This window comes from Cryptotermes secundus, unplaced genomic scaffold, assembly GCF_002891405.2.
Source record: "Cryptotermes secundus unplaced genomic scaffold, Csec_1.0 scaffold976, whole genome shotgun sequence".
Taxonomy (NCBI): domain Eukaryota; kingdom Metazoa; phylum Arthropoda; class Insecta; order Blattodea; family Kalotermitidae; genus Cryptotermes; species Cryptotermes secundus.
In genome coordinates this window covers 180,613-195,049 of record NW_019734370.1, presented here as the reverse complement: position 1 = coordinate 195,049, position 14,437 = coordinate 180,613, and the positions used below count along the sequence as shown (strand labels likewise).

Here is a 14,437-nt window from a genome sequence, read left to right as displayed (position 1 = left end):
TCGCCATACAGCCTGACATGGATCTGCAACAGTGTGTAGAACTGCACTTTTCGTGACTGTACAGGAACATTTTACATCTTACTGTAAGTGTAGAGAGGCTGTAAAGCTATTTAGGTTCCTGCTGTCACCGTACAGCCTGACAGGGACCTGCAACAGTGTGTAGAACTGCACTTTTCGTGACTGTACAGCAACATTTTACATCTTACTGTAAGTGTAGAGAGGCTGTAAAGCTGCTTTCATCCCATCACATGGAAGGTCGTGGGGACCCGGCGGTTACAGGTTTACAGTGCAGGTTCCGTACATTGTGTAGCACAAAGATGCCAAAAATCAATTGTCCCATCTTGTGTTTCAATTGAATGAATCGTTTTACGTATTGTTTATTTAATGATGAGGTCATTACCTCAGACTGTTAGCATCCATGGGTAGGAAGATTGGCAAATATTTAGAAAGCATTTTGAAGCAAGAAACCATGACTTAATTCGAAGCAGTATCCTGACCATCCTGTAGGTACTGAGGAAGAACAGGACAGATTACAGGGTAGTCTTTCTGCGAGGTAGAGAGCCGAACCCGGACCTCTGAAACATTTATCAGGTGTTTATTTAACGACATTAGCGCGGAATGGTAGAATGGTTAGAGTAGCGTGTGGGTAAGGATACGGAATAAAGTGGTCGTGGCCTATTTTGAGACTATATCCAGTAATTTCCCTAGAAAGACCGAGGAAAAGCACAGAGTGGTGTGCCCTGGGCAGTAACATCTGGTCTTGTTTCGGTTTGCGTCTCATTGCAAGCCGAATTTCACAATCTCAGATCACTGGGCTATCCAGTCTCTTCGCACAAACATGAGCTGTGCTCAGAAAAATCCAATCGCCTCTCGCCTCTGCAGTGTAGATCTCAATTCCAATTACGAACTTCCATTCCAGCAGTTCGACTGCGTGGAAGAACATTTCGCTACTACGAGGGCTGACGCACGCACACTTGTGAACATTCTGAGAGTTTTTAACGAGGGCTGAAGAAAGTTCAAAATATCCCCCAATCACGAGGAATTCTTATCGCGACTAAGATAACTGCTTCACAGCAAAAATAGACACACGCAATTTATGTTCCCCTGTTCTGTTCGCTCCAAGAGTTTCCGTAAAATGAACGTCGCCATAAAATGCGAGGTTTTCACAGCTGTGAAGGTTTAGGCAGTAGTTATGATACCTCGTCAAGCACAGCGGTAATTAGATTCTAAACGCTTCTGACAACTGTGTGAATCTGACAGGGGTTGTCCAGTGATTGAGGTTAGCTCTTTCTAAGAGACCCAGCCGAGTAGGTGTCTCCCTCCCTCGCCTCATGACTGAAACACATCCACGTCGAGCTTTCTAGTTACTAGAATACCGGACCATGGAAAAAGTCCAAAACTCCAGTATTCCTGAGTGACAAGGGTAATTATATGAACCAATGGATTACTATTCATAATCTGGATTTTCTTCCAAAAACATCGCAGTTGTATTTCGTTATCATTCTCAGAAGAAACAACAGTTGTTTCCTTAAGCGACTGGCCTTAGTAAAGGGAAAGCACTGTGTTTCCTGCGAGACAGACTGGACTCTTACATGTTGTTTGGATGAACTGACGCTATGGTTAGTGACTTGAATGCAGTAGTGCTACCCATAATCTAGGCTTGCACCCAGAAGGTCCCGCAACAGGTCAACTCCATAAGGTTCTAAGTGGTTTTCCTCTATCCTAAAGAAAATTGTGAGTTGGTACATAAATTCTACGCTGCATTGCATGCCTCACTTGGAACCCTCCAAATGTTGGGTCAGAATTTCGCCCTAATGCAGTTCTCCCAACGATAAAATGTTACTCTATTGGGGCGCTTCAAAATTCCAAGGCCGCTGCTAAATTTCTGTCCTTTGCACATCACAACATTCACTTCCTAATGCTTTACCGTTTTCACTTTCCAACACTTCTCCCCGTCTCAGACGCACCTGTACCATTATCAGAAGGACGAGTGGACACTCGTCAAAGCAGGAAACAGTTCTCTGCTCCCTTCCCCCAAAACGTATTGTCCCCGTACCCTCCCTTCCACCCCACGATTGAAAGCGTTGAAGTGCAAATGCACTTGTGATGTGGTACGAGCTGTGAAGCTGTCCCTGTGCTCAAGGAATTAAGCACTACGCCATGAAGGAGTATGGGGCAGTGGATGTATAGATCCACTTTTCTTTATCTCGACACTAGGTGGAGGTGAGTGGTCACCTTCACGCCCCGGCCACTTTACCTCCGGGAAAGAGCCCCCGGTACCCATTGGATTGGAAGTTGGACCCAAGAACTGGTGTGGACGACTTGGAGAAAAGAAAATTCTTGACCCTACCGGGACTCGAAATCGCACCCATCCGCCGTCCAGCCCGTAACCACCCGCTATAATGACTGCGCTACCCCGGCCTCTGGTACATGCTTTATCTCCAAGAGAAGGAACCAACAAAGATTTCTGCAGGTTAATTAATTCGTAATTGTGTTCCCATGAGAACTGTTTCACCGCCATGAGCAGTCTCAACTTCCGCTGAGCTGGACCCTGACCGGCCGCCTGAGCGCACCGCACCCACAGCCGGTTGCTTCTGTCTCATCCTCACGGCTTCCTGTGCGGCTGGGTTCTCCACAAACGCCTACACACGTCTACAGGGTGGGCGCCCAAGCACGGTACACTGACACTGAGGATCACTCTCCTTCCGCCGAAAATTCACACGAAAGTTAAAGAACTGCAGACAGCTTCGTGCTGTTCTGAGGCAAGCCTCAACATCTGTAAGAACGGTACTGAAACAGCAAGTTAGTCACTAAGCATACAGTGAAAGGAAGAACAACTTGACAACAACACAGATCCCTAACGCTGCCCGGACGGCAAATAACACCCCAATTTCCCGTCTTCACAAAATAGGCACGAAGACACACACCTCAGCGGTTCAAGATTTTAAATATTCAGAAAACTGATAATAATTCGAACACCTTTTAACTTTGAAATTAAAACTGTTTATATAAAAGCTTAAGCATAGGCCTATATACTATGATGTATGTAATAGTAGTTCCTTATCATGTTGTTACTGTCTTCTGAAAATGGTCACAGCTGACCTAAGATACGTTTTAATAGCATCCTCCCGTTTAAGCCTAAATTTTCCGGCTGGTTTCTTTCTTCAGGTTTCCCTATTAAGTCTGTGCGCATTTCTCTGATCCAACACGCATGCTCTCTTTCGCCTGTTTCAATTTTAGCATTCAACCCGCCACGCGGCGGTGCGCTCGTAGTCTTCGCTACTGGTGGCGTTGCTAACGTAGAGGTAAATTTGTCTCTACATAAACATTATGCTATGAACATGGATGGAGGTGAATAATCTGCTTTACCCATTTCGTTACACATTGGGTCCACCCAGGAGCTGGTTGGGGCACCGTGGACAAAAAAAGTATCTGACGTGTGTTCTCCCTGTTCACAGGACCTGAACTGTGGACCACGCAGATCAGAGGGTGTGCAACATGCGTGAGCACACCACTGGCTGCTGCCACGGAGTGACGACCGGTGTGTCTCGAAACGTCGGAAATAGCAGCATCACAGCGGCGTGAGTGATGGACCGCCATAATGAGAGGCTGCAGGGCTCCTCCGGGTGCTGAAGGCGTCGCGATGGAGGAGCGACGCCACCAGCGTCATCCCGGGTGACGGCTAGCCATGCTGCTGCATTTCCGCGTGGCAAATCAGTCACGTGATAGCGTCCTCCCGCTCGCCTTCCTCGTGCTACCGTCGTTTCTGTTATTTGGTGTGGTCGTGGAAGCCCAAGGCGTGGGTTCGCTGCATGCCAACAAGTACAGTACTCGGGTGGTGAGGACCAAATACGGCCCACTCAGAGGCGTCGTCCTTCAGCAACTGCACCCGCAGGTCGAGGCGTTCCTCGGCGTCCCCTACGCTACGCCTCCTGTCGGATCCCTGAGGTACATGCCTCCTGTGACCCCCTCCATGTGGCGGAATACACGTCACGCCGACTCATTCTCACCGGTGTGCCCTCAGAGACCGCCCGACATCGGGAATCGAACCGAGGCTTTGCTGGAACTGCCGCGTGGCAGGCTGCTCTACCTGGAGAAGCTGCTGCCTCTCCTCGTGAACCAGAGCGAGGACTGCCTGTACCTCAACATTTACGTTCCTGTCGGAGGTGAGTACAGCAACTTGTCTCTCAGATGTGCAGTGTATTGTTATGCGGCTACAGAGCACAGAGATTTATATAGAGCCTGCGCCTGCGCGTAGCTTCGCATGCTTTCAGTACAGATACCAGGACCCAGTATTCAGCACTGGTAGCAGCGTGCAATTGTCGGGGTTCCCCGTTTAATGTCAAGGATGAAGCTCACAACTGCTGCCACCTGCGGGACAGTTCACATTTCTTCGTCCATGCAGAGCGCCCAATCGGAGTCGGTTCCCCAGAGGGGGGATAGATCAGCAGCACATGTACCTGATGAAGGAAACAGAGACAGCTTCCGAAATTGCCTGATATGTGTCAGCCCAACGCGCATTCCGCTCGCATTTCTGCCGTGACGTGGGAATAGACTGTCTGTGAGGATCGGCGTTACCGCGGCAGTGGTAAGACAAGAGGGTTACCACTCGCATCGGGCCGTGAGAGCGAGCCTCCATCTCTAGAGAGAAACTTGAACATTAGCCTTGTAACTTGTATGCTTATTTTGAAATATACAAGCTCAAACAATTTGCTTAAGTGTTATCCCAAAGTTCTGGAGTAATCCCGCTTAACCCACGTATATTCTCTAACAGAAATAGAGCACAAAGGCCATATTCACAAAAGGAAATTCACTCCAGCTCTGAAATTGCGTACTCACGAGATTAAATTGCCAGTAATCCCCCTCACTATAGGTTCACAGGATCGATAAGCAATGCAGTTACATGCACGGCACTAAGAATATGCAGCAGGAAGATGTGAATGTGATTCAGCTAATTCGCTTAGGTCGGAGTAAACATCGTCACCAGTTCCACTAACGCCCTGAAGAGAAAGTGGTGTAGGGCGATGCCGAGAGGGGGAAACAGAAAAAGTACTGTTACGTCACTTCGCGCATGCCATTAAAGTAAATGCCGCAGAGAACGTACAACCAGGGGAAGTAGGTCTAGAGAAAAAGAGGTGGAAGTTGTAGTAGAAGAGAAGGTAAAACTGGAAAGTCGTAGGAGTGAAAGACACTCTACTGTTAGGAGAGGAAGAGAGGTTTCGCCCGCTGGTCCTTCTGACAAGCGAGTGTGAAAATGAAGAGGTTAAGATGGTTAAAAGCAGTAGCTTGAGACAGGAGCCGCGGTATTTTTATTTTCTGGATTAATGTCGATATATTTTCTCACAAATAATGTCAATGCTTTTGACAGCAGTGGGGTTTAAATCTGATGAATTTAAGTCAGAAGGGGTGCATGAAGAGCATGCAAGAGCAGCTGGGGAATTGGGAACCTTCTCAGAATTTCCTTAACGAAAAGTGGCCCCATTTTTGTCTGACTAATACGTAGAAGTTGAGTTCATACCGTATAGAAAACACAACTATGTCTCCACTACGAAGCCCAACCGGTTAATGCTGTTTGTTGTGACAATCATATGGAACACACAAATAATATAGAAATTCAGTTCGTACCTCACAGGAAACGCATTACGTCTCCGTTACAAAGCCCAACCGGCTAATGCTGTTTAGGGAAACGGTCGCTATTAATTGTGAGAACCATACGGAACACACAAATACTGTGAGGGCAGAATGCAGCGTTCTGGAATGTGAGACCATAAACCTGTATAATAGACGACAGTGCTTTGAAGGTTCAGTGGTGTTAGAACATGGGCTACTATGATAAGCCGTTCAATGTTGTCCTCTGTCCGCTAATGCTAACTCTATCCATGAGCTTTATGGCGCTTATTCGCTGCTAGCATTTCCGTTTATGTCGTCATATACTCGTATTTGTCACATAATATGAAGGCGCATAAAGCATCGAGCGTTTTGTAACACAGGGCACACCGTCTATTTGTGCTCTTCTGTGTTAAGACTCCCTATAATCTTCTGAGTAGTTACCAGCCTTTCGCGGGAACCTGCTGCCTCATCTTCAGGATAAGAATCTACACGATATTAATACTCAGAGGAAAAAAGTTTAAATTTTCAGAGATGAGAACATTTCAAATCGTATCCCCTAGACTTAACACAGACTCCTGCTTTCGACACTGTAAAGTATAGTCGTAAAAGAATCACCATATGCTTCAATATTAAAAAGTCTCTGCATTTTCCCAACACACTATTTCAGTTTCATACGATTATCAGAATAAACAACGATCATTTCTCTGAACAGAATTAACCGGTACGTCGTTATAACGGAGACATATTACGTTTACAGTGAGGTAAGAATGGAATATATATTGTGACATGTAGACCCTCTGACAAGCAACAGCCATGTAAACAGGCGACAGTGCAACAGCCGTGGCTAGGGAACAGCTCCCTGGACACTTTCCCGGCAACGAGAGAACAGGCAACCGGTTGAGTCAGTTGAGATTTGCAGTTGTGAGACGTGAGAAGCGGGTAGCTGATGCCGGGAAAAGTTTGTGAACACAGAGGAAGTGGAATGTCCACCGTTGGAAACCGCTACCAAGCACCGGTTAATAAAAACTGAGAAGGCTTCATGTATGCTGTAGTTACAGTAATCTTCGGAAACTGGAAGTCAGTGAGAATGTCGTAGTTATTTGTAGTTACGTTCTGTAAATGTTCGTGAAACTGAGTTGCCATTCGAAACCCCGTCTCTAGTCACCGAATCACGCGAGAGTATGAAGGCTTTTAATTATATAAGGATCGAGCCACATTCGGGTGACTGTTTTCACCTGTCAGTATATTCCTGCCCCCTTGTTCTGTAACGTAAGGAGCAACGGAGTGGCCGCCGTGGTGCGCGAGATGCAAAGTAAGCTCATACAGCTCAGCAGCCCTGCTCATCTTACTGGCTTACATTGCGAACTTATTTCGCAGGGGACGCCATGTGCAGACTTCACCTCGACAGTTACAATTTTCATAAGATTTGTTTACTGACTCAGACATTTCATAACCTCAGGCCCAGCCGCCTAAAGCTGCTTTGCCCCACACAATTTCGTCTCTTTAAATTCTTCTTCCTCTTCCTTTGTGTTCACCTTCCTGTCATATAAATCTTCTGCAATGGAAGCATAAGCATATTGTTGTCGTCTCCATGGTGACACGTTGCAGCTCAAATAATTCTTGAGGCATGCTCCAATATAAATCAAAGTGGAATGTTCGTTGAGAATTCCAGGGGAGAACATGACATTGCCCACCTCGGACTGCGGTTTCCACGTTTAATCCCCCCCCCTGCTTCGCCCTTTACGCCTTAGAGCCATCGAGGGACGATTTTGAAATCACGCTAGAAACTTGGAAAGTTTTAAAAGCTTGATAATTTTGTAGATGAAGCTTTCTAACAAAGCAAGCACTGCCATCCCCACTGACTCGCTGCCTTCTTCATGTTCTATCGTAACCATCACGTTGTTTCCATAGAAACGTCATGACGACAAAACAGCAGACACTGACCTGTTTAGAATAATTACATACAGACTGCAAGCATGTTATGTAAGAACATAGCAGGTTTACATTACACCTTCATCACGGTTTTCTCGGCAGGTAGCCGTGGAGGCGGCACATCCAGCGACGCTCTCAGTGTGCTGACTGTAATGACTGATCACTGATGAACTGGAAATGATCACGAAGAAGCCGCCGTCGCCTATTCTAAATACTACCCCGGAATATGCATGGAGGGACTGAGGAAAATCATTGAAATTCTCAGTCAGGATAACCAGTGTCCCTGCTGAGGTTTGAAGCTGACACTGCCCGAATACAAGTTTAGATCTTTATTGCCATACCAAAGCGGGCGACACGAATGCTCGACTACGTGTATTTTCACTACAACAGCGATCTGAACTCCAGGGAAGCGATCCTGCCGTGATTTGCCCGTATCTCCTTCACAGGCATACGGCGCCACAGAGCCAGACTGCCGCCCCTAAAAGTTAGACAGGCCCTCAGTCGCGAGCGTGGCTGAAAGCTGTTTACTTGCCAACGAGCTAACTTAGGAGCGAAATTGCCAATTACAAAGTATGCAAAGCGAAGAAAAAGAAGCAGACATAAACACAAGCAGATTATGCCCCCGTACAGATGCGCTCACCACTCTAAATACGTCAAGTGGCGCTTCCATCGTCGTTAAGCGAACTCGCTGCGACTGACGCGAAGTGGACGTTACCTTACCATTTTATATACAGAGAGGGATAATAATGATGACATACTCTCCGTGAGCCAACCGCCTAAGCGTTGGGGCGAAACCGCCGCATATTTCTAATTTTGCATTAGATGGTAAGGTGAGTGTAGNACGTCAAGTGGCGCTTCCATCGTCGTTAAGCGAACTCGCTGCGACTAACGCGAAGTGGACGTTACCTTACCATTTTATATGCAGAGAAGCGTCACGCTTCGAACTCTTTACCCCTCGGGGATGGGTCCCATAGGCTGTTTGGGAATGGTGGCAAGAAGTGACTCTGTGGCTACACCGAGACTCGAACCCGTCATCCAGACCGTGGTCACAACAAAATAATCTTGCTAATAAATTACTGCTGTTGTAGTTGGGCGTGTGTTTTGTGCTGATCTTATAAATTCATAGTTAAATTTCACCATGGCCTTGTAATGAAGTGTACAAATTTAAAAGTTGACAGTTGCTTAGCTCCTCAAGGAATTCACTGTTTATACAACCTAAAGTTTCATTAACTTCTACCTTACTCCGAGCCAGCTGACTCCAGTCTTCATTTTATCTTTTTTTAACATCCATTTTGATCCCACCTGCTCTACTCTCTAAGAGATTTTTCAACATGTCTTAAGATTTTTGTATTATCCGTTCGCGTTCTGCACGTTTATTCCATAAATATTAGCTTACATTGGTCAGATATGGGCAGTGAAGCTACAGACAATAAATCGACCCTCTGTTTCATTGTCTAACCCGTCTGTAGGGCCTATTGTTATTCCTCATCAAGACAGTTTGGGGTGGGAGCACAGAAAGGCAATAGACACAGAATATTTTGAAGAAAGCAGTTTGCTTTACCGGTTCTCACGGTCTCTTCGCTTGCGGATCTTATATTTTTCCTTCTACCCTGAAGATGGAGGCGATACGTTCCTCCGAAACGTCGGTTAACACCACATATACACGGTGCCAAATCCCAGAAGACTGCTTTCTTCATAGTCACCGCCGTGAAAGCCTCAAATCTTACACAGAATATTTTGTTTGTCGAACTGCAAGTGAAGAAAATTGTTTCAGAGACCTGGACACAAAGAGGACGATAATATTAATGTGGAATTACTGAGTCAGGATATGCTTCTGTGACGAGTTCCTCCAATTGTATTATAAATAAATTCTGCGTCAGATGAATCACTAACATTTGTTAAAGACAACGTAGGAAATCTATTTGTAAGCAAATCAACTAAGTTCGATAGGGACTCCGTTTTATCTGAATTGTATCTTCTCCACGCAGCGCACTTCTCTCCTCGCATTCACATCCTCTCTATAAAGAAGGCTCCCCAGAGAACAATATTGTGTTCCTGGAAGTGAGGACGGGTTCCGTAGGTAGGGACTCGCGAGAATGTAAAAGTGTCCCCAGAGAATAAGACACTCACTGCCCGTGGCCAATAAGGACATATCGTCACGGAAAGACGTCTTCATAGTTTGAAGGGCAGGTTCATTTTCATCGTTCCAACGCGAAGTCGCTCAATATGTAATAGTCCAGTCCGTACCTCACAGGAAACACACTACGTCTCCGCTACAAAGCCCAACCGGTTAATGCTGTTTAGGGAAACAGTCGCTGTTTACTGTGAGAACCATACGGAACACACAGACATACTATGTGGGCAGAATGCAGAGTTCTTGCATGTTTAAGTAGGTAGGTGGTATATATAATTACCACCGTTCTTCAAAGGATAAAAATTTCGGAATCTGAGACGTCTATCGCTTCGGCACTTAGAACTATAACTTTCATGGACAATTCTTGTGGTAAACCTCAATATTACTTAGGTTTCAGATTCTTACGTGACGCCGTATAGCCTAGTAGAACGTTTCGGAGGAACTTGCTAACTCCATATTAGAAGTAGAATTGCATATCCGTACATGTTTACCACTTTAAGAGCAACAGCTCTATTAGCAGCTAACTTGCAGGTGAAGGGCTCCCAGATTGGAATGCAAGTGATCTGATAAAGCAGCACACCGTGTCTGGCTTTTTATTTGTTCTTGCAGTTTACAGACTGGCGCTTTTTATTGCATTATTGGATTTGTTACGCCTCACGAACAGACAAGAGCGCCGTGACCCGACACTTCTGTGCCCGCACCCGACGCCGATCCCACCCTAATTGAACAGCCGTTCAGTGTGGAGCTAACTTCCTGCTCCATACACCGGAGGAAAGCTCTGTGACTTTGTTGGATTTGAGGTTCTCACAGCGGTAAATATTAAGGGTAGTATCATGCAGGAATGAAACACCGTGTAATCCGGTAAGGGTCTACGGACGTTTCGGATAATGTACTGATTCCATCTTCAGGGTATGAGTAAAATCTCAGCTTCCGACGCTGTCATCTAGCTACGGGCAGCGTCGTGAAGCAACCCACAAAAATAACGACGAGTTCTTTGGGAGTTGGGCCACTTTTGGACCCATCCATTGAATCGTCTCTACAAATTTCTTCCCCGTTTCCTTGATCGACCCAGTCTTCAATTTTTTTAACAGTTTCAGAAGTTCGTTTCTTAGTATTCAGTCTCCATGTTGAATCCAATTGTTTTTCTATTTCGAAAGTTCTCACAACAAGGCTTCTGTTTTTAATTATTCTAAAGTGCCTCCATTTTCTCTTATGGTATACCCAAGTGTATTTCATTTCAGAGGCGAAAATTCATGCTTTCCTTTGCGTTCGCCGAGTAGCATCCCCCCCCGCAAATTTCATTCCGTAATTGTATCTGACGTCACGGTGGTGTTTACGAAGAGCGTGGTCTTCTAGTATTTAATGCCGCGTAGTTTTGAGGGCACAGTTTCCATATTACACAGCACAACATGCCGTAAGATAGCTCTGTGCACATTTTGATCTTCTTGTAGACAGATTTCTTACTGAAAAGAATGCATTTATACAAGCGGAGTCAGAGAGATAGAAAATGGCTGAAATTTTAACTCGTCGCCTTTGTGACATTACTGGCAAAGGCAAAAACATTTCCGAGACTTAAGCCGTACGTCCAACAGCAGTATAGTGGTGGGAGTCATGCATATTAATCAGCGGGGTGCAATCCATGCCTTTCTGAGGACTACCGCACGAGGTAACGAGGCAGAAGGCACTGAAATACATTTGCCGGAATTTGTGGCAGTTTTTTTACAGCCCTCAGCCCCCCCCCCCTCACTACAGAACTGTTGCACGTTTGGTGCTCAGCTCTCAGAAATTATAATTCACTGCAGTGGCAAGAAGAGGCGTCCGTGTTTTTCGGACCGAGCCTTTCTGATGTTCAGTGGATCTGGCCAAGTCCACTACTTCAGATCCGGAATGCAAGGCGTGTATCGATTAGTGAAACAAAAACTCGTGTTTCTAAGCAGCCACAACCAGTACCCCGCTACTACACTGTCATACATCTTACGCGCTACTCGGTCTACCGAAGTAGGTAAAGCTCATTTATCTTGCGATGCGTTAAGAAGTCTTACCCGAAACTAGTTTAGCAGCTGTAAATAATTCAGCGGTAAGTCTCATAATTCGTTATCCGAGGGAGAGTCAGTAATAGGCCACAAATGGAATTAGAACAGCTGTAATGGGCGCAACTGGTTCTCTATGTCTATCACTAGGTAGCAGCACAGTCCAGCTGCATTAATCTAGATAGCAGACAGGTATGCGATGTTTCAGGAGTCAAAATGGCGACCATGTTTGAGTCGTATCCTACCGAAGAGAAGAGTTCTGTTGTGCGTTTTATACAGGCAAAAGGACCCAATGCAAATGATATTAATAAAGAAATGCTTCGTTTTTACGGTGGAAAGTGTTTGTCATGTAAAGCGGTTCACAACTGGGTCGAGAACCGTGGCAAAAGCTTCGAGAATGATGAAGAGCTTGAAACGGAGGTGCGGAGTGGCTGAAATAGAACTCGAAAGATTTCTGTGCTGCGTGTTTCGACGCATTGGTAAAGCGATAGGACAGGTGTATCAGTGTTTTTGGAGGATATGTTGAGAAATAAGTGTTTTTCCGCTTCGAATATCACATGTTTTACGTTTTATATCCAATTTGTGACCTATTTACCGACTCTCCCTCGTATATTGCAGCGTGTAGACCCATTACTAGGTAGCGACCGCGAAACAAATAGGTTCCCAAGGCAACGAGTCCACGAGCAACAATACGAACTGTTGGAAACGGTGTATACCATCCGTGCCGAGATGTTATAAGAACAATTAGAGCAAGAGTAGACAGTAACGAAGTGAGTGAGAAAGTTGAAGAACCTCCGCTGTTCGAAGCCGTTACCAGGGAACGACCGCTGAAGAGAAGACTGAGACGATTTAGCGCGTGCTGCAGTGATTTGTAAAGTATGCAGATCAGCGATGGCGCTACAAATAAATGTAGTCACGAATCGTGTAAGATTGTGGTCAATATATCCAATCGCCAATAAGAACCCCGTCTAGTCATTCATACACGTGACAATATGCTTTCGTACTACTAATTTCCCCTTCTTTATCCCGCATTCCTTCCCAGTCTACTTTAATGATACGTCGGGGCCGAAGTTCAACGACTTCTCCACGAATAACACACACAAATATCCAATATCTTTGTATGGTACACTATACATATCCTCAAGAAATGTCATCAGTACTCACAGAATAGACACGATGCACTAACAGAAAAAACAACACGTTTGTTCGTCATCTACTTAATAATGTACGTTCATGTAACGTATTAACGCACGGTAATTCGCTGCAATGCTAATCCTAAATTGCCTAACAATGAAAAATATTCTGCTTCGGAAAAAAAAACTTTATCGTCTAGATCATAACTGTCATACGTCCCATTTGTATGCACGTACGCCCCGTGTAAATACTGACCCAAAGGAGTGTGAGTTCATAACTCAGCACATTCCTTCCCACCGTTCGAGTACAGAGCTGAGTATGTTGCAGAGAACAGAGACAAGACAAAAAGAAATGCCCCCACAATCCTGGGTACGAGCATGATTTCACTGAAGCTCGTGTTTAGGTCTTTAAGGGGCCGTTAGCTGTCACATCTTACACCATTCATTCAGTGCTTTCTCCGAGAAATCATTAATCTTCATAGATGTAAACGCCCACAGAATGCAGCTTCTCTCCCAGTGCCCTTATCTCCAACTTGTGGTTCCGCTAACATTTTCGTCCCAAATGACTTTCGGTTGTGTCAGACAATTAACTTCCCCCTTACTGGTATCACTTTATATTGCGTCATTATTTGATCTGCCGATGTATTAACAAACTTGTTTCGAACTTCTCAAATTTTAAAACAAGGGCACAAAACAAACTCCACTTTCAGATAAAGAAAGATCCCGAATGTTATCTTCAGAATTTTTTATTCTTCACTGTCACTGGCGTTCAAACAGAACAGATAACAGGCACGTTGGTAAGCGTATGTACCGCCGGCCTTAACGTTAACAGGTTCTGTATTCTGCCCACACAGTGTATTTGTGTGTTCCGTATGGTTCTCACAGTAAACAGCGACTGTTTCCATAAACAGCATTAACCGATTGGTCTTTATAGCGGAGACGTAATGTGTTTCCTGTGAGGTACGGACTGGGTTTTTATATCTTGTTTAGATGAATAAGAGGAGGAGGCGGGGTCGAATACCTCCACCGTGACCCTGCGAGTCGTAGGAGGCGACGAAAAGGGAAGTCTCAAATCTGAGACAGTAAAATATGGTCGCGAGTCTCAAGGGACTCGGACCCGAGAAAGTCTGCTCTGGCAAAGGCCAGCAGCATATACAAAAGACAGACCCGTCCTCTCGTCAGAGAGGGCGCCACTCAAAATGATACTGTAAATGTCAAACTGTAATAAAAAGACCTACTGACTGACCGTCAGTCGCAATGTGACTTTGACTTTGAAAGAATTAAATAGTATTATTCGCACCTTCTGACTGGGGAAGCTTCAGAGGCTTCAATTTATACCGAATACGGTTCTCTCATACATGAATACCAGACCGCTGCACTTCGAAGTTCAGAGCCACGTAATCCGCATCTGTGTTCATTACACGCATAATTTGCCTTCAGCTGCAGGGCTGTTATATACTGTCGTAATTAAATAGATACTCAATGCCTGAGAGGCCTATTTTGAGTGGAATTTACTGCTAGTTCAGATAATAGTAGTAATTTCTGGTTCGGTATTTCAGATGGTAGCAGCTGGTACCTGCGTGTACTTGTCTCTTCAG

At 45.3% G+C, this 14,437-nt stretch overlaps 1 protein-coding gene across 1 annotated transcript in view; it reads left to right on the top strand.

Annotated features, from left to right (window-relative positions):
* LOC111868941 (neuroligin-4, Y-linked) overlaps positions 1 to 14,437 on the top strand; it is a 233,384-nt gene that overhangs the window by 99,248 nt on the left and 119,699 nt on the right. Inside the window, exon 2 of the mRNA XM_023860069.2 lies at positions 3,459 to 4,166. Coding sequence (XP_023715837.1) covers positions 3,689 to 4,166 — 478 coding nt within the window. The 5' untranslated portion in view covers positions 3,459 to 3,688. The remainder of the gene's footprint in view (positions 1 to 3,458; positions 4,167 to 14,437) is intronic.